General features: G+C 33.5%; 1 protein-coding gene and 1 long non-coding RNA gene across 6 annotated transcripts in view; one reads left to right on the top strand and one right to left on the bottom strand.

Moving 5' to 3' along the window:
- The window catches only part of LOC136822977 (uncharacterized), a 29,121-nt gene extending 9,087 nt beyond the window's left edge, over nt 1-20,034 (top strand). The window contains exon 3 of the long non-coding RNA XR_010848975.1: nt 19,915-20,034. This is a non-coding gene — a long non-coding RNA (uncharacterized lncRNA). The remainder of the gene's footprint in view (nt 1-19,914) is intronic.
- LOC136822976 (cellular tumor antigen p53-like) overlaps nt 1-24,129 on the bottom strand; it is a 46,345-nt gene that overhangs the window by 4,888 nt on the left and 17,328 nt on the right. Inside the window, exons 1-4 of one of the 5 annotated variants that reach the window (XM_067079277.1) lie at nt 21,559-22,082; nt 4,509-4,567; nt 1,501-1,568; nt 727-915 (exon numbers count right to left, since the gene is read on the bottom strand). In XM_067079277.1, the coding sequence (XP_066935378.1) occupies nt 727-915; nt 1,501-1,568; nt 4,509-4,560 (309 nt within the window). In that variant the 5' untranslated portion in view covers nt 4,561-4,567; nt 21,559-22,082. Of the gene's footprint in view, nt 1-726; nt 916-1,500; nt 1,569-4,508; nt 4,568-5,238; nt 5,261-7,856; nt 8,079-11,730; nt 11,790-21,558; nt 22,083-24,129 lie in introns of those variants that run through there. The other 4 variants (XM_067079274.1, XM_067079276.1, XM_067079275.1 and 1 more) reach the window with 4 other exon arrangements.

Below are 24,129 nucleotides of genomic sequence, written 5' to 3'. Positions count from 1 at the left end.
ATTCAGAGCTCCGCAGAAACCTTTTCTTCTATTGGGTTGTTGAACCCAACTTGACAGCTTATAACTTTCTGTCGTTTTGTTAGCAACAGTTGAACCTCAACAAACCTCAACTGGTTTTTTTTTTTCATAAGCAAGTATATATACCCCTATACCAGGCCCAACAAAAATGTACATGTTTTTTTCATAAGCAAGTGTCTACCTATATCAGGCTCGCATTATGTATTCTATTGCTCTTAAAAATAGAGCCATTGTTTAGATGCTATAAACTGAGCCTGTACATGCTTATAAGCGTTGTGATTATAGTAAAAATACATTTACCACAATCTTTGACAGAATATAATGTCAAAAACCTTAAACTTTAAAAGAGTGTATTTTACCCCTCTCATTATCAATATTGAATTGGAGGCCTTCTTCGCCCTGAACAACATTGATACTGGGTGAAGGGGTTTTTAAGGGTCAAAAACTGTGACATTTGTAACAAATATTTTGTCTGAGATTGTAGTTTTTAGAAATGGAACCATATGCTTAGCATTCTATTGTTCTTAAACAATGAATGCTTACAAGCGTTATGCTTATAGTAAAAGAAAATGTGTCCTAGTTCTTAGAAAGAAAACCATAAAAGCTGGCACACGACGTTGTTTTAACGTTCAAATAACGTTATTTAGACGTTATGAATGTCAAATGGACGTTGTTTTGACGTTGTGTGCCGGCTGGGAAGGTACGTACCATAGGATGCCTGTGATATCCATTCATTCTTCTAGCCAATGCCTGTTGATTGGCTGCGCTCATTCCATTGGGTGAAAGCGAGGCTACAGTGTTGAAGAGACTGAAGTTGGATGGTGATTGGATGTTGGTGAATTCGGTTGGTGAATTTTGTTGTTGTGAAAAATATTGAAATTCTGGTGCCATGAATGACTAGAAAGAGATGAAAGGAGTTCGAGGTAAAATCGGCTTAAATCCTTTACAAAATTGTAAAATCACGAAATGAACTTAGATTTTAGCCGACCCTTATTTGGCAATAAAAACTATAGTGTTGAGTCCCTAGAATGAAAATTGCGGAGAAATGAAAATACCCCTGTAAGATGAGCATTGAGCATCGAGTTCAAAGCCCAGAAGGACCTAGAGAGGAAACTTTCTCGATTAATAAAAAGTGAAGCTTTAAGATTTGTTCCGCACAAGGGAGAAAATTTTACTTCCATACGTTGTAAATTTTTATAAATTTGATAATACAGATCCTTGAAATCAAAAGAAATATACTATTTCCAGGAATTTTGGAATTATGCTAAAGTCAAACTTGTATATTTCTAAAACCATGGTAAATATCACATTTCTACTATATTTATAAAAGAATTTATAAGTTTCTTAACAGGAAAAAAATTTCCCAAAATATGCTAATCTAAAACAGTAAAAAAAGAAATCGATATACTACAGTCACAACATCTATATAACGTTAGATGAACGTTGAAACAAGGTTGTGTGCCAGCTGGATAAGAATCTTACATTTTGTGTGTTCGAATTATATTCTTGTTCGTCTTCAGATTTCATCACAGGTAGCTGTGGACTTCCTTCTATGAAACGAAAAGTTAGATTTGATATAAAAATGCCATTCATAAAGATGACATACCCAGCTCGTCTAATGTTGACATCCCTCTTCCAATTTCGACACATTTCTTTAGAAATAATAGGAAGGTCGGAGTTACTGATAGACAAACGATTTATTCCTCTCTGATTGCTAAGCAAAGAAAATTTCCATCAGTGATTCCGACCTTTCCATTATTCCTATCTCTAAAAAAAGGTGTCGAAATTAGAAGAGGGATGTCGACATTTGACCAACTTACGTTATATACCAACTTGGATCACATCGGCTTAGATCTCTGATTTCTAGAGATAGAAAACTACTAGCAGGCTTTTTATTTTTTCATAAGATTCCGAGTCAATCCAGGGAATAGACCTTTTCAAAAATTACGTCACGAACATCACTTGGTTCGTATTCAAACGATTTCCCTTGAGACATTAAATGATTTTTTTATGAATAGAAAGTAGTTGCAATAAAATCCACTGGGAGTTAATCACCATGGCAATAATTTCAAAACGAGGCAAGTGATGCTCGTGATGTAATTTATGAAAAGGTCTATTTAGCTCCATCTTTAAAATGTATACAAATGTATAAAAAGGGCTAGTGCCAAACTTCTAGTTTTGGTGCCATTTAAAGCTAAAACAACATCTATAATGTAAATAACGCCAATAAAATACTAAATTGACATTCAAACAGTGTTATGTGCAAGCAGAGTATGAGAAGGCATACTATGACCTGCCTATATGTCCTGTATTTTTTCTTAACTTCATTCCCTGCTCGTTAGGTCCTTCCCCTTTTCGAGATGCAGGTCTAATATTTATGTTTTGACTGCAAACAACATACACTTAAGAGTCTCCTTGTGGTCTGGGACATGAGAAATACCTTTTAAATCTCAATGTCTCTTTCCACTTTAGGTTTTTTAGAACCACTTAAATTTCAAGGACCAAAAGATTATAATAAACACATTGAAAATTTTGCTGACTAAGAGCTGAATCATTAAATGTTTGAAATTAACTTAAATTCTTCAAAAATATATATCATTTAATACTTGTTGTTTTTAGGTTCAAATTGACATTTCAAGGTATCCTACTACAAAAATTGGGTCAATGGCTCGGTCAGATCAGCCCCGGTGAATAGGCTGGTGAAAAAAGTCTCATAAACAGGCTAAATTTTGTCTCCGGTGGAAAATTGGCAGCCCGGGTAAAAAAACTATCAAAAATCACGGGTTATTGAGACAGGGGTGTAAAATTGCTATCGTTTATCTGTCACGAAACGTCGTGTTTAACCAATGCGAAAATTTCAAGAGTACCGAGAAAAATGAACATTTAAATTTCTTAAACATTCAAAAGTAAAATTGACCCTGATCAAAAAACTGAATGATTACAAAGAATAACCTACTACTTACTTAAATTCCCAGACAAAAACTTCGTTTGTCTGACCGGCAGCACTTTAGATCGACCCCAAAATAAAATTTAAACAATACCACTTGACTTACATCATAAGAAAAAATAATCAAAATATGAATAACAATTTTTTGATGCAACATTTTTATATACCATCATCAAAAAAAATTACACAGGGAAAAAAAGGTGAAAAAAGGCGCGAAAAACCACAAGTAATTTGACCCCTCGACCAATCATACATTAGGAAAGAGTGTTACTTTTTTTGACAACCCATTTCCCTTTCTTTTTGGAATTAGATACAGTATCAGTTTTCTTTAAGTTTTTGGCAAGTTTTTAAAATGTGATCATCAACGTTATTCTTGCCCGCCGGTTTATATGAATTCTTTCAAAAGTTCAAAGTCCAATCTGAAGAAACTATAGAGCTGTGATTTCCCTCAAATCTGTAACTCCTTTTACTTGGACACGAAATATTTGTAAAACTGTTAATTCCATGGCATTTTCCATTATGTAAATAAAATCAAAAAACGTTATCTCTTTTCAGGATTTTAAGTCTATAAAAATGTAAATTAGCAGAATGAGGCGTCTCCTAGGTCAAGCAAACTAACCCTTTACTGGGAGGTCCAATAATTGCCGCGAACAAACAAACTCATTCATTTAGAAAGACTCTTAAACACCTTAGTCCCCTCTTAGACATCAAAACAAGACCGAATCTTTAGAAATACCCTTTATTAAATCCAAATTTGTCAGTTTATCATAAATTCATGACTGTAAAAATACCTTCAAAATAGAAAAAAATCAGCTAATTTATCAAGTAAAACTTCAGGGTGAAAAACCAAATGCACGAGCCTCTATGACAAAGTTCAAACCGCTTAATGAAAAATCTAAAGTCAACACAAAATTTATCATGGAGATAAAAATCATTTTGTGTTGACAAAAAATGCCACCTTGTATACATGTAAATCAATGCCCTTTTATATAAAGTGCTTTGTATCAGAAAAAGGGTTACCAAATATTTCCCCCAAAAGGGAGGTATTTGATAAAAGTAAAATGTCTACTAAGGGGTTGAGACAGGGGCGTTATTATTGAATTTAAGGTCCGCCAATGGGCTGAAAGTGGATAATACTTAAGTAGATAAAATTAAGATAATCCAAAAGGTAGTGAGACAGGGGTTTTTGCACTATTATTAATTTTGAAGTCAGCAAGAAGGCTAGAAGTTCAGTATGCTGAAGGAATACATGTCGATGGAATTAAGCTGGATTAATTTTCGCGATTTCACGAAATAATTACAGTTGACTCTTGCTAATTCGAACTCAAACGGGGAAAATTTATTTGTTCGAATTACAGAGAGATACGAATTATAGAAAAAATTAGAGAAAAAGTAGATTTTTCCTTGACGGGGATTGGGAATAAGTTCGAATTATAGAGTGATTCGAATGATAAAAGTTCGAATAAGCGAGAGTCTACTGCAGTCCCTAATAATTGATTTGGAGATAAAAATCATCCATTTAAGGTAGTTAAAACTTGTTTACCTGTTGGTTGTTGACCGAGTAATTGCTGGAGGTATTGGGACGAATCATTCATCGTTAGTCTGCAAAATAAAAGAAAAAGCATAGTTGATATTATCTGTGATGAAAACATTGGAAGAAAGACCCAGCTGGCACACAACGTTGTTTCAACGTTTATCTAATGTTCACAAATTCCATTTACCGTTAGATGAACGTTGAAACAACGTTGTGTGCAAGCTGGGTATCATTTTAACCCCCCCCCCCGTCTTAAATAGACGCCTCTTCTAAAAAATTAATAAACTACTCCCGGGCGTATTTTTGAAGTAATACAGTATGTTAAAAGATTTGAATGGGTTAAATTTTCAGATGAGATGAAGTTTTTACAAGATACTTTAATAATTGGTCATTTGAAGTAATAAAAATGACGCGTTCTTTAGAAAAAGTAACAAAATTGTTTTATTACTGGTTAACGACTAACCAAATCAAATAAGAGCTTGTAAAAACTCCATCTCGTCCCTAAATTTGCAATTCCATATGACCTTTGACCTCCTCCTAAAAATTTATCTTTTTGCTAGATAGAATGCTAAACATTTGGAAAATTTTACACTGCCATAATCTCCCTGAGAACGCTTATGATGCCTTGTACAAATAAACACAGTTTAATAATTGATCACTTGAGAAAAAATGTTTAATATCAAAATCTTAAAATTATCAAAATATTAAAATACAAACTTAGTGAAAATGACAGACATACTGCATTTTTGAAATAATGAAATCATTTAAATCCACAAATAATGTGATATGCTTAATCATATAAAATAATATTATCGATGCTCTTTACTCCAAAAAAAAATATTAGCATGCTTTTAATGATTACCATTTCTTAATTACGAAAAAAATGTTGCGTAAAAGATGAGCTATGCCTGTAAGATTTTTTTCTGGAATTTTTTTTATTGGAAAAATAAAGCACGAATCTTCTAGAAGGCTTGAAAATTTAACAATTTCCAATTCAGGTATTGACGGAAAAAATGTTAGTAGGCTTCTTTGTCAAAATAATTAAAATTTTGACAATCATAAAATCTCAATAAAATACATTGGTTCCCAAAAGATCTTTGTAATGTTAATCATAATTAGATACACTTTCTGTTCTTATAATTTAGAAATTCTTATAACAAAATTCACAATGACACAGGTCGTTAATTACAGGAAGCTCTTAACAAGCATTTTCAATAGCACACAACAAAAAAAATGAAGACTTTTTTTTTGAATAATTTTTAATGAGCATCTTTAAAACAATTGTAGATGCTTTATTATATTAATTGTATTGTATGTTAATTTCTATTGAGTGATACTCATGCTTTTGCGTTAATGACTTTTCTTTTTTAACAAATTTTTCTAACAACCTTTTGAAATGATTGACAGATTTGCTAATGATTTTAATCAATTTGTTAATTCCTTTTTTCACCTAATGTATATAAATTCTACTTAACGAATATTTGTGGGATCCTGTAAATTGTTGAAAGTCCAAAAATAAACCAATTAAAATCAACATAAAATATGAAATCAAATATGAGGATAAAAGTAAAAGTATCAAACTTTTAACCATGATTCTTTATTGTTTTTGCTTGCATTCATGTTGAAGAAGTTTAAATCTAAAATAGATATCCCAGAAAGGAATTTTATTTTTGATTCTGATTCAAATGAAAGATTTTTAGGGAAAAATATAATATTCTAAAATCACATGAGCTCCTCTTTTTTCCTCGAAATTTTAAAAGAATTTTTGACAAAGTTTGAATATTTCCTGAAGCCATTAAGTGGCATGGTAGCAAATTGCAGGCATCACAAATCAAGGCTTAGCAACTGTTTAAAAAACAATAAGAAGGAGTGTCAAATAACCACAATGTTACACCACAAAAATCATAATTTGATCTCCGTCTCAGTGTTGTTTATCTTACAGAGTGTATTAGTATGCAAAAGGTTACAGAACGCCGCCAAATTAAGCATCTACTCAAAATACGTACTTCACTCTCTCTTAGCCATTACATTTTTGGAGAATTACGTCATCAGGAATCGGGCATGCCCAGACATGTTTGAGGAAAAGCTTATATTTGACTTGCGACCTATAAGTCAGGGATAGTTGATTTGCAATTTTTCGCATAAATTTAGAATTAGCTTTTGTATTTTCGTTCAATTCTTGACAAAATTTCATACCTTTCAATTAAAGTTTCTAGAAAGTACTTTAATGATCAGGATAAATCGGATGAAACAAAAACCAAAGATTTTTCAGATTCGCCAGAAGTCAGGCTAAAAAATATTGCTACAGCTTGCTTTGGTTTTATTCATTGATTTGGCTCCGCTTTTCAGATTATCCACTTTTTGGAATTTCTGCTAATTATAAGCTATACGCTAAAACTACACGACTTAATGCATACTCATCAACACTAACGCTGAAATCTAGCTTGCACATAGTGTTGTTTCAACGTTTGACTTATGTTTACAACATCCATATAACGTTAGATTAACGTTCAAACGACGTACTTACTTCATGGTAACATTTAGAAAGTTGTTCACCGATGCAGCGTGAAGAATTACAACAGCACACAGCGTTGTTCATTGTTCATTTAACGTTAGATGAACGTTGAAATAACGTTGTGTCCCAGCTTTGAAGCTGAATTAAGGGGGTCAATGTTGAGTTTACCAGGTTTTAAATGTCTCTTATAAGTTTCTTTAAAATAAGGTCGCATTTTTGGGCTGCAAAGTTTGGAAATTCCATTTGATGTAAGCATAAACAATCATAACATCCGACCGGAAAGTAGTTTTCGTAAAGTGTCAATCTTTAAATTTGTTGCACGTCTCTTTGCTTTCGAAGCATTTTCCAAGAGCTCAGAGTACAGCATTAGAATTGTGGGTGATTCAGAAAGTTCAGAATTCAGAAAGAATTTTCAAAAAGTCAAAAATTGTTGATCTAAGTAAAGAGTGTCTAACTTGGACTTGATCTTAATTCTTTTACGACCAAGGAAACCCTTTAAAAGTTAGCGGGCTCTGTGGCATCAAATAACTTTAAAAGTTCATAATAAGTATATAAATAAAAAAACCACAAAAATATTGAATTGCATCTTAAATAAAATCCTTTAAAAGAGTCTATTGTAAAATCAGGTTGAAAACATAATCAGTGAAACTCTTTTACCATTTTCTCTTAGATTTTCAGCACAAAAATTGTCTGAAGAGTTTGAATGATAATTCTTGTCACCTGAAAGTTCATAATCATTTTTTGAAATATTAAATATCAAAATAGTGCCTCATTTATTATACTGAAGAAAAGATATACAACAAATTATCAAAGAATTAATTAAGAAAGAAATTAACTTTTACCTTTCAATTCCCATTTTTGAATATTTGGCGCTTCTATTTTTTCTTTTTTATATAATAAGGTCTTTACTGTTTATTAAATAATTTTGATCTGATCTTGAAATTGATCTATGTTGCCAAGTTATACTGTTTGCTGCCACTACTATTGTTCTCTAAGGAAACCCCTAAGAATTATTTTTTTGTGTTTACATTTAAAAGTGTCTTTAGCTAGATAAATATACCTCTGCGTAAACTATCTCTGTTTCTAAACCATGCCAAAAACAATAATAAAGCTAGGGCTTAACTATAAAATACACAACAAAAAAGAGCTATAGCAGCATGGTTTTGAATTTGTGTTGTTTTGTTTTCATATCTTATTTTGATTGTTGACGACAATACAATTTGAAAGAATAGCCAATAGGAAATACCAATGACGACATTAACAGCCAATCAGAAACCTAGAAATGTTTATTGCTGACGCAATGCAATAAAAATGACAGACGAAAGAGTTTTCCCCTATCTGAAAGAGAACATTCCTTAGAAAAAAATTCCAATTTTCTATAGCAGACATGAAAGGATCTCTTAGCGCCCGGGAAACGCACAGGGAGCATACAATGTACCTCTATACTGTCCATCGTGATCTTCGCCGTTAGTATGTACCTTTTTTATAAGAACCAGTTAAATTTTGGCGAGGGTCGGCTGCTCTTAGTTTTTTTGGCACTATGAGCCTCAAATTTATATCAGGTTCTTATTTAGAGGGTGAAATTGAAGTATTTGAGCCTCATAGCTCTCATAAAAAAGTGTAAACTTATTTTTACCGCAATTGGTGACAGCCCGTAAAAGCCACTCTTTCTTTATAGCTTCCATAATTGAGGACGCTATCTCTCTCCTTTTGGGGATCATTTTATCTTTGATTCGATCAATTCAACCAAGCCGGGGATTATAAAACCACAATTTTGAACACCGTACTTCGCCTGGCTAGCCTGTTTCTTTGATTTAGTCCAATACCATATCTGCCAGCAGATATGGTGGAAAATTCTCCTTTAAAAAGGGACATCTTGAAAAAGGAAAACCCGAAAGAGCTACCTTGTTTGCCATACGATAAAATGTAGCAAATAAGATGAGAATTTTATAAAGAATGATTGATAGGATATGTATCAAAAACAATAAATCATTCGAAATTTTTTAGGTGGATACGAGGAGAGTTGTTCGTGTAAATAATGAAGAAAAAAATTGCCAATATAAATACACAAAGTTATACAATTGAGAACTCCTCCTTATGAAAAAATAAGGTATTTCTTAATTCGAATCATATTTCATGGTCATTACACGCTCTTTCTATAAGAAAATCCAAAAAAATCGAAGCCTTTGGTTGCATGTTCTTAATCTTTTTAGTTTTAAGTCTAAAAATGTTTTTAACATGTTCTCATTTTCACCATTTTGTGAATATTTTTGTCTCTTCGAGACACTTGGCCGACTTGAGAAATCTTCCAAAAAGTCGTTCATGGTTATAAAATACGCCACAATTTCATTCCCTTTTGAAAAAATACATATTTTCTCATCCTAGTTCATCTATAAATTATTGAAGCGTGCGGAGACCGGACTAGAATATTTCAGAAAGGATTGAAATTAATTGTCTGAAGTCGTTGAATTAATTTCTTCATAGGTCCTCATACACGTTATTTTTTATAAGAACAAACTATATAAGAACATAAGCTTTCGATGGCCAAAATATTAAGAACAAGTTAAGAACATTTTAAGGCTTTGCAAACTCTAAAACACCTGATTTCTTAGGAAAACAGAAAAAAATACCAACAAAATGGTGAAAATAAGAACATGTTAAGAACATTTTTAGTCTTAAATCTCGAAAAACTAAGAACATCCGAAGGCTTCAAAAATTTTGGATTTTGTATACAAGAATGAATTTAACTTTTCTTTCCAATACTCATATTATTAACCCTCAAAGCGTTAGGAGACCAAGTTAAAGTATACCAGAGAAGAATGATGTCAAATTTATTCCCTATGAGGAAATAAATGAGGGAAATAAGGAAATGGTGTTTGTTTTATTTTCCCCGAGAGTTTTCAATAAAATATTTTTACTAAGAATATCGTGTGAATCCCGCAAGAAAATTTATTTAATAAAAATCTATGAATTTTATACACTACTATACCGAGGGTAAACATGATGTCAATTTCATGTCAAAAATTATAAATTGAATGTCAACTTTTTACTTTCAACAAAATTTTTCACACCTTGTCCTCCTTATGTCAAGATATTGTAAAGAAAGAAAGGATTTTGTATGGAAAATGAAATGTAGATTTTAAAGGAGGACTGTCCTTGACCTTAAAGTTAGAATCTGTTTAGCGACAGACTGAAATTTTAGGCACAGAACATTTCGAATTAAGCACCAAAAGCTTAGTTGTAAGAAGCCACCAAAGCCTAAAAATTTGTTACCAGTAACAACAGAATCAAAAAGATATATTTAGAGTCCGTCGTACTTATGTTGCTTGAAATGACCTTTATTTTATCCAATAATTTTAGTCTTCTAATCGTTAAAAAATCATACTTTTTAGGACCTTAATTTTGAAAATATTCCCACATAAATAAGTTCAACTATTATTTTCAAACTTTTAATACAATAAAATCTTTATAAATAACAAGCTGAAACCTTATTTTCAAAAAATAACACAGTGTTCTGTGTCTGGAATTCTACTCTGTCACAAAATAAATCTATACTTTAGGGTCAAGAAAAGTCCTCCCCTGAAATCTACAATTTATTTTCCATTCAAAATCCATTCTTTTATTTGAAAAACTTGATATGGGGTGGACAAGGTGTGAAAAAATATTACGAGGGTAAAGTAAAGAAACTAGTGACACTCATGTCAGTTTAACACTTGCCAATATTTCTAAAAATACCGAAAAATGATAAAGCCTCCTAGAATGGAGGGCCTAAAACACGTCTTTCACAAGAACAAACTATATATGAACAAAAAGGCTACAGAAACTAACCTGTGTTATACATTTTAAGGCTTCACGGACTCTGCTAGAACACCCAATTTCTTAGGAAATTACACACAAATATTCACAAAATGGTTAGATTATGAACATTTTAAGAACATACTAATTTTGGACTTCTTGAAAAAAAACGTGTAATCAAATTCGAGGTGAAGAATGTTGGCTTTTGACCAATCAGGCGCTAACGCATTAGAAAGAACATTCTTAGGTAACTTATTTCTTGCTGAGCGATAGATACCAAAAGGTTAGAAATTTTAACGAAAAGAAAATTTAGCCCAAAATTTCTTCCCTCAAGGTAGATATATTTTGAATATTTTTTATGTTTATAGAAACCAATCAATCATCAATAGACGTTTTTTATAAGAACATGCAACATTTTTTAAGCCTTCGGATGTTCTTAGCTTTTTGAGTTTGGAACCTAAAAATGTCTTAGTTTTCTCCATTTTTGAGTATATTTGTCTTTTTTCCTAAGAAATCGGGTGTTTTAGAGTCTGAAAAGCCTTAAAATATTTGTATACTTTGTTCAACATTGGCCATCGAAGCCTTATATTCTTATATAGTTTGTTCTTATAAAAAACTTGTATATATGATGTATGTGAGCGGATTAGGTCCGAGTTTACCAGTCTAAAATTACATCAAATGACTTAGTCATTAAATTGATACACTCAGACAAACTCGAACCCAGCCCATTTTTTCGCTTCTTTATGATTCTGATAGCACTCACGATATGATTGGACCACGTTCATTAGTAAAATCAAATTTAAGTACAGGTGTCTCTGGGTGCGAGATTGACACTCACAAACATCCGACCCTAACAAACTCGAGCTTAGTCCCTTTAAGTTCAAAAATTTCTAAATGTTCTCTTTATAAAAGTTAAAATACCTTGTTAAAGTTTGATCTTTGCACCGTTGGTAATATTTTGCCATTGAAATATTAACTTCCCTTATTTTTCTCGATAATTCCATAAACTACTTCCTGATACTATATGCCATTTAAAATGTATTATATTTTTAAAAAATATTGACCTAAAATTTTTCAATTTATGGCAAAAACAAACACAACTTTAGAACAAGTTTTAACTTGAACTTGGTAAAACCTAAGGTATTGAGCACACTTGATAATATCAACATCACCATTGCCAAATTTTAGACAATAACAATTGGACTCAATTCAATAGGGAATTAGGGTACTCAAGTTCAGCATACTATATTTGGAAACACTTTTTGAAATGGACAGAGGAATTATTTGGCTAACGGTATTATGTTGTTGGCAACTAAAGTTTTATTGCAAAAGTAATAACATTAGTCCCTTTAGGCCTTTAGATTGCAGTTCTTCCCAAAAAAGTCAGACTTTTATTGACGTCATTTCAATTTGCAAGAAAGTTTTACAAAGTTTTTACAAGTTTCAAGTGAAAAAGAGGGCAAGTAGTAATTTAGTCAGGGTCCTTTAATATGTTTAAAATTTGACTGCTGGTAAAATCGACCAATCAAAACACCTGGATCCCACCAAAAAACCTGTCAATCAAAATGAAATCTTCAACGTCTTAAAGAATTCTTTTAATGTGAAGTCTAGTAAGAAAAATTTGTAGAAAGGTTCATATCTAATACATCCCTGTCTCACAGCCCCGGTGGAAATTTTCCCACAGTGGGGATTAAAATATTTATCGAAATCCTAATGGGAATAGAATCCTCACTCCAAGCTCATTAAATCCAGTGGAGATGGTTTTGGAATGTAATATTTTGCTTTGAATTTCGAATGGGAATGAAATCATAGTCATACAATTTCACAGTGGGGCTGAAATCATATTTTTTCTAACCGGGGACGAAGTTGTGATTTTCAATTGGGTAGGAATCCTAACTAATCCCAACGGGTCTGTGACACAGGGGTGCTCTAATGGTACCGCCCTATCTAAAAGTAAAGACTAAGGCTCCTAGAATGGACTTCCTAAAACACGTCTTTCACAAGAACAAACTATTTAAGAACAAAAAGGCTTCAATGGCCAAAATCTGTGACACAGACAGTCTGTGCCACTAACTCGATCGGAAGAATCTTCCCATTTCGGAAGAATCTTCCCGATCGAGTTAGTGGCACAGACTGACAGGGGTGCTCTAAAGGGACAACTATCTAAAATTAATCTACCTAGGATTCCAGACGTAAAGATTTTACTGCAACAATTGAAGAAATAGAACTTGGACTTTCATCTTAAAATGATGATGATACAACAACTTATTATTGCTAAATATCCAAATATTGACTTTTAAGGATTAAAATATTTTTGCGAAATTGTGAAAACATTGGATATTATTTATTTATTTTTTATTGAAAAACACTTTTTTGTAGTGATTTGTCAAGATTACCTCAAAACTGGGGACAAGAGCCAAAATGGGTGCAATTTTAATTTAAGATTTAAGACAATTTAAGATTTTAAATCTAGTTCTAAGTCTACTCATGCGGCTATTTTTTAAGAATATAAACAAAAAATAAACTATTGATAATAAGGGAGATGTCTGTATTTTGTAAAATAACACCAACTCCACAGGAGAATTCGACTAAAATTAAGGAGATCCCCTATAACTTCAGCACCACTAGGATTTTGACTTTGATTTCATTTCCATTAAAAATTCAATGGAAAAAATTGTACTCCAAAACCATCCCTACTGGCTTGGGACAATGGGATTTCCCCATTGGGATTTCAATAGAAATTCTTATCCCCACTGTGGGAAAGCGAGTTTCACCGTGAGACAGGGATGTATAGTAAAGATAGCAATTGTATTTCAGTGATGTATTTTAACTTAGAAGAACACCTCGGGTAACTTCCATTGATTTCATACACCTCTGGCTAGATCCGAAACTCCTGGATGGGAAATAAAGCCACTTATTTCCCTTATTTCCCATACTTATTTCCCATCCTAAGCACATGTCCAGTGTGGTTTTCACACAAGATTTCTAAATACGGCGAATATCTTAAGGCTCCACTTTTTCTTGCTTGAGAAAGGTTGAAGATTCCTCTCTAGCCCCTTAGGGGCTTCAAACTCAATGGTAACTTCGGCGTCTAAAGGTTAAGGATGTATGACTAGAAGATATCATTTTGTTTACAATAATGTGGTATGTAGAAGAAGATAACTGAGATATTAAGACATGGATAATAATTCAAAAAGTCAATAAAAAGAAGCAAAAAATATTTTGGAAGAAAAAAAATTCAATCTTAAGTAAATGAAATTGCACCGTTTCAGTTTCATAAAATTTTTAAAATATTTTAGAAACTGATTTTAGTAGTTTGGTAATACTATATAGGCCATCAAAAGTATCATAATTCGGCGTTTTCTTAATGTACATCCCCGTTTCATAGCCCCACTGGAAAAATTAGCCAAGGGTAAAACTACCCTAGAATAGGCCTTTTCATAAATCATTTTGCCCGGAGAGTATTGCGAGGTGACGGGTATGTCCGAGCCAAAAATCGAAAAGAGAGAGAAAAAATGGGCGTTTTTGGGATCCTTAAAGAGACTTTTCTCAAATTTCCTAAACTTGTTCTTAATATTTTTCAAATTAATCATCGCATTGGACAAAACCGAAAAGGGCTACATTGGTGTCCAATCAAGTTGATCTTAAAAAGTATAGAGGAAAAAGAACGGATAATGCAAAATCTGCATAAGCTGAAACGATTCAATGAAATTGGTGGCTTTAGCATCACAGACGACTTCACCATCAACGAAAGAAAAATTATTAAAGATATGTGCCAAAAGGCGAAAAAAATGAATTCAAAAAATGACGATTTCGTTTGGCATGTAAGAGGAAGCCCTAGAACAAACCTTCGCCTAGTTCGAAAACCTAGGATGAAGAACAAAACAACGTCTTCTCTTCTGTCCATATCTTCTGACGACTGGACGACAGATGAAGAATTAGACAATTTATAAATCTAAAATTATTTCGTAGAGGTCGATAGACCTGTGAAATATAATTCTATGAATAAAAAAAAGTATTGCGAGGTGACGGGTATGTCCGAGCCAAAATTCGAAAAGAGAGAGAAAAAATGGGCGTTTTTGGGATCCTTAAAGAGACTTTTCTCAAATTTTTTGTTGATTTTCACTCGATTTTTGTTTGGAAATCACGACCCTTTGAGAGAGGAAATTTCGATTTTCGTGAATTTTGGACCCTTACAAAGACTCATTTTTCTTTTAATGGTTTTTGTACTCCTTTGAGAGACTTTCGAGGGTGTGAAAAAGAGACTCTTGTGGCTCCACATACCTGGCACCCATTTGCCCAAGTACCCCCCGCCCCCGGGTAGTTTTGAGTGCAACGGCTGCCTCGTTTTAAAACTATTACCAAGGTAATCAAATCCCTTGCGTCTTCAAATGTTAACTTCTAATGAACTCCCCTGGGAATGAATTACCATAGCAATATTCTGAAGACGAGGTAAGAGTTGCTTGTGACGTAATTATGAAAAGGTCTGTTAGGTAAAAAAAACTACCCTAGAACTAACCTTCCTCCCTGAATTTTCATTCTGCAGTGCTATAACAAAAACAACGTTATTTCAACGTTTTACTAACGTTCACAACATCCATATAACGTTAGTTGAACGTTGAAACAACGTCGTGTGTCAGCTGGGTTTTGTAGTCATGTGACAGCTACACTCAACATGTACTTTTTTTAATTTTTCCAAGAATTTTGGAAGATACTCTCCGTCTCAATCTACCGTCTGCCAAAAAAACTTGTCAAAAAATTGAAAAAGTGTTAAAATTCCACTAAATCAGCATTTTTTTTCACAACGTTGGGTGTGGTAGTCACGAGAAAGAAAATTCTAAGAAGTCTCCTTGAAAAATGTGACCTTTAGACTTGTAGTGACATTTGTCATTCAAAAGTTTCAATAGCGGTAAATGGTCTTAAATCTTTTACACTTGATGAGAACGGCTTGAGTGATAAATGAAGCTTTTGAATTATGACATTAACTCCTCATTTATCAATTTTGGTCAACAAAAAAGGCCTGTAAAATCGGTCACCCATAAAATCTGAACTTTGAATGAAATTAAAGTGGATCTTTAACCCGTCGCTAAGTAAAACTTTACTTTGATTGAAAAACTATAATATTTTTACCTATCCAGGTATGAAGGCTGCTCTGTACGAGCAGAAAGGTTCAGGATAGGGTGTGGACATCCCGCCATATAGGACTTTTACTTTGGAACATATCAGAAACTCCTACTTTGCTATGCTGACGCTCACATACTGCCGTAGAGTTTACCATCACGTTTAGCATTTTCGGAAATATCAGAATTATTCAACTTCGCCATTATGAAATCTATCTCAAAATCTTTCAATAAACTTCAAAAAAACCGTGGCAAAGCTCATGTAGGCAGATGCCGTCATTGAAAAATAAATGGAAAGTACTGACAGACATTGGCAGTTAAAGGGTTAAGATGAACATTAATGGAAAGGGTTAAAAGATTTCATACACCTCTGTCTCGCTCATTAACACAGTAAGAATTTTACTGCCAGTCTGGTTCAACTGCAGAGGTCACTAAAGGAGGTAAAATGTCAAGCTTCCCCTCCTCAACCTCATGTCTTTTATGAAGGATTGGTGATTTCATATCGAATTTTACTGCCTTAAGTCAAAAAAATAATCTAGAGCGGATAATTGAAATCTGTGCGGTCTTCCCAGTGTGGGTCACAGGACATGTGTGTTGGTCCAATGAAGCGTTAATTTACGGGGTTTAAACGAATGTGTGACCTTGCACACAACGTTGTTTCAACGTTTATCTAACGTTCACAACGTCCATATAACGTTAGATAAACGTTGAAACAACGTTGTGTGCCAGCTACAAGGTTCACTTTATTGAAACAGTGAAACAGTGTTTTTAGACGTAGCCATCAAATAGGCGGCTATCTTGAGGCACTTTCTATATGACGGAGAAGATCCCGTGAGATGATCACTTGATGAAGTTTCCTTTGATCTCTATTGCGTAATCTGATAATAAAATACATACTTTCAAATATTTGTGGAAATGATTTTAAAAAGACTTGTTAAGTTGATATATCCCGTATGACTTAGTAATTTTCACACTGAAAATCTCAAACAAAAACATATTTAGTCAACCTCAAGGAATTTTCATTTCCTCTCTCGAGGAAGTAAAAAATTGTATGTGAAGTCTCATAAGTCTGTCATCTATATTTGTGTGTATGTCGAAAGATGCCCAGCTGGCACACAACGTTGTTTCAACGTTTTTCTAACGTTATTTGGACGTTGTGAACGTTAGAAAAACGTCGAAGCAACGTTCTGTGCCAGCTGGGTGCAAATAGGCGCACATTTTGAAAAGAAAGGGACATTCAATCACCTAGACTATTAGAATGCTCAAACGGGCAAGTCTGGGCAGCCTGACTTTAAAGGTTTCCGTGCGCACGTTTTAGAAGGTCTTTAAAGTTTAAGAAAAATACTTTGCTTAAGGATGTGTGACTTAGCAGGGTTTATTTCTCTTTTCGGTTGAAAACAAACCTTGGAAAATGACGCATACAGTTACGAAAAGCCTGAGGGAGGCATGTTACAAGGAAAGTAGGGCAAACTAATAATGCAATATTCTCCAGAGAATGGTTGCACCATTTGTTTGTCGGCAAGGAAATATGAGTAATATGCCTTATCAAATATTCAGCTTTGCCTCCAAAAAAATAATATAGGTTCCTTCACACGTGCGGGAGATTTCTTCCAGAACTTCTAAAATCTAATTTTACGCTATGAATTTTTCCCTATTATTTCAATTCGAATGTCCTTTTTGACCAAAATATTATTTTCCAGCAATCTAGTTGAACAAAAGTACTGAAAACTGAAGACTTTGTTTTTCTACGGAATGTGTCTCTTACACTCCACGCAACACTTTCGATACCAGGACCCTCTCTATACGTGGGCGAGACTTGGTAGAATTACAACAGTGATAAATATAATATACTTATCAGTAGGGTGTCCCAAGAATTCGTCTACACGTTCTTTCTTTTATAAGAACAAACTATATAAGAACATAAGGCTTCGATAGCCAAAATGTTAAGAACAAGTTAAGAACATTTTAAGGCTTTGTGGACCGTTTTCTTAGGATAATGGGTAAAAATGATCACAAAATGGTAAAAATAAGAACATTTTTAGGCTTGAAACCCAAAAAGTTAAGAACATCCGAAGGCTTTTAAAAATTTTGGATGTTCTTATGAAAAAAACGTGTACAACTGTGATAAATCTCAAAATATAATATACTTATCAGTAGGGTGTCCCAAGAATTCGTCTAGTGGAAAGAGAACAAATTGAGAGGGTATTCAACTTCCTTATAAGGCCGTTTAACAACTGGCAAACAATGTTATTTCAATGTTTATCAAATGTTCATAACGTCCATATAACGTTAGATTAACGTTAGATTAACGTACAGATTTGATAAAAGCCAGACTCTCATTCGTACCAAGCGTAGATTTTGAGCCCCTGGAAATTTTAAACTAATTTTATACCTTTTAAATATATCTCGCAGACATTAATAAGAAAAACAACCAAAATGTCTAAGCAACGGTCACACAAGTTAACACCTTGCGCTTAACATCAAAAGATTGTTCGGTATTTATCAAAAGGACATCTGTGTAGGAAATCCATCAAGTGTCAATTTCCTGCCATTTTGAACATCTGTTTACCCAACTGGCACACAACGTTGTTTCAACGTTCATTTAACGTTATATGGACGTTGTGAACGTTAATCAAACGTTGAAACAACGTTGAACATCTGTTAAATATCTTCTAGGTATTTTTTTTTGTTACGAAATTCTAGTTTCAATGACGATTTTGTTGCTTGTTTACTTTGAATTTTATTTTGATTTTAGAGTATAAAGTTTCGTTGCGTAGGCATTGTATACTTACTCCAAAACTAACTTAGAATTGCTAAAATAATAATAATATAAGAAACTAACAATACTTTTTGTAAGGCTTGGTTATGAAAATTATCCTAGAGAGATTCTAAAATCTACAATCTTGAATTATAGAATATTGAAGACTGGCGCGCCAGTCAGGCTGGACCCGCATATTTATAACCACAGATTTATAACCACAGATTTATAACCACAGATTTATAACCACAGATTTATAACCACAGATTTGTAAAGCCCGCAGGGCTAGATGGCGTATTTTGGCTGAAAAGTGTGCCGTATTTCGGTAGGAAATTCTACCGAGGTCACGTGACATTACAGAAGAATTTCAGCGCTTGACCAATCAGAAGCTTCCCGAATTTTTTGCGATGTTCAATTTTTTCTGCTTGGAAAAGCTTAAAGCATTCCATCTAGCCCTTCGGACTTTACATAAATCTATGTGTCTGGAACGATATCACGCGGGCGATAAGAGTGTAAGAGCTAGATAAGCGTAAGATCAAAATGTGTCGGCAGCAAGGGTCGAAAGCTGTTAACCATCAACTTTTACTCGTTACCCTACACCGCACTTAAATTTTCCGCCTTCTGACATGATTAATTAACAGACTAGTTTGCTAGTCTTGAAATATTGATGATAAAATTCGAAAAAGAAATTGAAATGCTTGAAAAGTAAAAGAATCGAATTATAATAGAATTAATCGAACAAAGTGAGAAAAAGAAAAGGTTTTTGGTTCGGTAACTGAAAACTATCATGCGAATTAATTTCGATCCTGCGGTTACTTAGGCAAAAATGGGTGATGAGTATGTACAGACGTTAAGGGTCGGTTTTTTCACCTTCTATAAAGTTTCTCTAAGGGTTACAAAGATGAAAAAATTCAAAGTAGTCTCACTAAAGGTCGGAAGATTTGCGAAAATTCAAACTTTTTTGGATTTCGAGAGAAAAAACTGTACAAAAATTTCACTAAAATGGGCACTTTTTCACTAAAAATTTATCGGTTTTCAGAGGTCCCTCATCCGCCACCCCTTGTACACCCCCCCCCCCTGATTCGCTTCGTTCGATGAATTCGATTTCCTTCAATTTATCAATCGGCCCTGCTATTCGTCAAAGTAAAAAAAAAAAAAAAAACTTTAAAAAATTGCTGCCTCGCCAAAATAAGTTAAAACACTTTTCTTTTTGCTTTTTGTTAACAGGTAAAAATTCATCTTGATTGGAGACGAGACGCTGCCATATATGGGACACTGATAAGGATAGAAATTATCTATGAACAAGTTCAGAATGAAAGTATTCGGTGATTTTAAGTCAATCACACTATGGTGAGTTGTTTTTATTAAAGATAAGACATATCGTAGCTTACTGGGCTATAGAGCCTTGATGGTAATTAGAAAAGTAAAAAATCAGAAAAACACCCTACCCAAAGAACCCAACCCTTTCGAAAAAGGGTTTTCCAAATTTTAGGCAAAATACAAGTCACCCAGCTGGTACAAAACGTTGTTTCAACGTTTATCTAACGTTATAATGAACGTTTCGAGCATTAGATAAACTTTGAAACAACGTTGTGTGGCAGCTGGTCAAGAAAAATATTTTTGATGACCAGCTGTCCTAAACAGGAAAGCAATACTTGACTTTATTTCCTAAGTGAGATCTCTTTGAAGAACATCAAAGACCGCCTCAAGACTCTAAGTGTGAATAGTCCTATGATTAATGGACAGTTTAGTTCCCAGGGCTCTCTAGTTGATTACATTTTTCACATTATTACGGATGTTTATCATCGTATCGAGAACTTAGTAGAATTTTGAAATAAACGTTTCTTCCCAATCCAATTCGCAAAATTAAATCTGATTTTGATAATTTTGCCAAATTAATAAAAACTACGTCAAGACTTATATACTTATAAGGTACTAAAATGTTTCAAAATTCATCAATAAAACGTTTAGTCCGTGGTTGGATTCGGTTACCCAATCAAACCTTTCCCAAAATGAAGTTATACATCACTACTTTGACTTCCATAAATTACAATTTTTTCGAAAGTTTCAAAGGAAAACACAAATTTTCTCAGTCACACGGAGGAGTTTGAAAACCCACCATTAGGAAGTATCGACTTCGACTCCAATCCGAGCCAGAATATTTTGGTAGTAAAGTCAAAAAACCTTAAAAGTAATTAATTTCCTGTGTCCTTGACCCCTCTCCCCCCAAATTTCAATGTTGAAATCCACCGGTCCAACCATTGAAGCTTGGGGGAGGGGTTAAGCATAAATTATGAAAAAATCATGCTTTACTGCCAAATATTTTTGTTGGGATTGTAGCGAAATCCAAATTTATTATTATTTCTACTTAATTTCTGACAGACTTTTGTTAAAATCTAAAAGGTTTTCAATTTTTCATTTTCACTAGCCTAGGGCCTACTTCGTCCCCGTGTATTCCAGGTTTTATTTACGTTACGATACGGGGCTATCAGTAAGCATCCAAAAGCCCATAATACGCGGGAACGAGATTGGGCTAGGGTGACCCATTTCTTGGAGATTAAGAGCGATAGACAGGCGTGTCTTTCTATAGACAAGCGATGTTTCTTGATTACCCAAGATATCGAAAGTAAATTCAAAAGAGGAAATTAAAATCTTTACGGTAGAGACATCTCTACGCGTGTGAACGGAAATCAAAATGTCGCGAGAGAGAATTAGAAGTGGGTCCACTCAAGAGAAACTCGTGATAGTTTGTCATATGATTTTAGCTGGCTAGTCTCTCTATCAAGGGTCAAATCAGAAAAGATGACGTCATCTTAAAGTCATGTGTAGAAACAACAAAAACAAACTTTGACAAAAATATTTTTCGCTTACCTTTATAAGGCGGGTTATCTTGACAACAAGCATTTTTTTTACGAATTCCATTAAACTTTGATTGAAAGCTCATTTTGTGATGTTTACATAATTACAAATCTGTCCAGCATGGGTCTTTCCGTATTCACGGTTTACCGGTATTTTGCGGTATTATGCGGTACAAGTTATATAATTCGCTCACATCACTATTATGATCACAGTTATGATTCCAAACAGACGAATCAATTTAGATTACGTCATAAATTCTGATACATTTTTTTTTGGAACATGCTGTATTTTGTCTTGAAATTATAACCATATACCATTTCAAGAGCCACAAAGAAAATCATTTGCAATTTAAAATCTACAATGTACAAACCATTCCAATTATCAAAAATGCAGATCATTTTTAAACAAAAGTTGGTGTGAAGTGGGTGTGTCACTGGTCTCCCAAAACGTCCCAAGTTAAAATATTGTTTCTCCACTTCAAGGACGTCGTAGATGTCAGATGGATGTTATTTAGCCGTTTTGTCATTCTTTCAAATAGAATTTTTGAAAAACTGAACGGTACAAGAAATTTTTCTTTCTGGTCAGTTATCACGACAATGTGACACACCCATTGCCTCTTTTTCACGAAAAAATGAGAAGACAGGCATAACTTTGTCGATTTTGGAATTCCAACACTCAAGATTAATTCCAGGAAAATTCTCAAGGATTCGAATTCATTATTTCTAAAAAATGACTTCCCAAATGCTAAAAACTAAGCTAGATCCCTAAAAGACTTCAAAATACCATTTTCAAACAAAACGAAAAATTGTTACACTATTTCTAAGAGTGTTACATCGTGCATCAAAATAAGCTACAAATACTGTGTGTGGTTTTTTTTATATCAAATTTAGAATTTTTTTTTGATGAAACCCATTACTTAAGGGGGCCAGTTGGAACATGTTGAAAATTTTAACGAGCATTTTTTTCTTTTCTTATTGTGAGAATCAAGGGCATGTTTAACTCAAGTCCCAACTCTTCATATACAGCATCTTGAATGGCATTCTGTGTGTGCATATGTGCATTAGTTTTTTATAAGCACTGAATTTTGGTTAAAGAATTGAAATTATAATCTAAATATTTATAAAGCTATTTTATAGCAAATTGGATAAAGATTGAGTGATTTTAAGCATCTATTTTGAGCAAAATGACTTATCTAAGATTGTAAATAGTTTTGAATTTGATTCCCACACCTTTTAAAGGCAAGAAACATATTAGAGGGACTTGGTATTATTCGATGTTGTATAATTTCTTTAAGATATTCTTTCTTATAGCAAACACACATAATCATGCTTGCATCAAATTTTGCATTGAATGGAATTTAAACATGCCTTTACTCGGGTTTAACAAGTATGTTGTACCCGCATAAGAAAATCCCGGGAGAAAATCAAACTTATTTCTGCACATTGAATAATCTTGAATCAACCAATATTTGGGCTCTCCCACCTTCCCAAGTATAGCCTATATTTAAGTCTAGATAGAAATGTCCAAAAATATGCAAAAGGATGTTTGAATAAACGGTGGCATTTGTGACTAACTTTTTAAGTTGATGTATTATGGCGGTTTTAGGCTAAAATTAATAAAATTCGGCTAGCCGTGATAATTAAATACCCGCCAAAATCAAAATAATATGAAGTACAAGTCTTAGGTCAATATCACGTGGGTTTTTATTTTACTAGTTTTTAAATGTTCGCCTTAACATAACTAGATCCCCGCCAATTTACCGTATCAACCAACCACCAAACTAAATACCCGCCAAAAATAACTTTTGGCCGACTGCCAAAAAAAGTACGTACTCCAAGGTAGCCTTATTCGACAGGAGGTCGATATTTTTCGAATATTGACCGGGTTTTTAATTCTCCAGAATGTAGAATTCAAGCGTAGGCTTAAACATTATAAATACATTTCGTTTGATTCAAGGAAAAAAATGGCGCGCTTTTCGTTTCCCAAAAAATAAGGGTGTAAGGTTTTATTTGTACGTATGTAAAAGATTACGAAACTTTACTGTCAATCCCGCCACACACATATTTACATGAAATAAGACCTCGAAAGAATTAGATCCATGTCATTTTTACACATTAAACGCGCGTTAAAAATGTATCAGATTTTTCTCAATAAACCGACTATGGATGTAATAACGTTTCATTTTTTTAAGGAGGTGTCTAAAATTGTTTTCGTCTGAGAAAACCGTTATTTAAACCCGCTCTTTGAAAGAATGAAACTTGCCTGTAGAAAATTTATTTTTGATTTTCCCGTCAATCGATTTCGGTCTCTTAGCGCAGCTATCGATCTAGAATATAATAATAATAAGCCTTAACTCGTGAACGAGCATAAATTAGTAATAATACATGATTATGGATTTAAATAAATATTAAAAATAGATATTCTATCTTTTTCGAGCATTTAAACTTTCACAAACAGCTTGAATCTTTGACCGCCATAATGGGCGATCCATTGCAATAACAGTCCAATCGAGTAAATCGATTTTCTTTAAGAGTTGTTTACAGTTGTCTTTGTATCTCAATTTTGGTCGTCCAATAGAACGTG

The sequence above is a fragment of the Clytia hemisphaerica genome, unplaced genomic scaffold, assembly GCF_902728285.1.
Source record: "Clytia hemisphaerica strain Z4C2 unplaced genomic scaffold, Clytia hemisphaerica genome assembly, whole genome shotgun sequence".
NCBI lineage: Eukaryota > Metazoa > Cnidaria > Hydrozoa > Leptothecata > Clytiidae > Clytia > Clytia hemisphaerica.
Note: the sequence above shows the minus strand (reverse complement) of the source record. Positions and strands in the feature narration are given on the sequence as shown.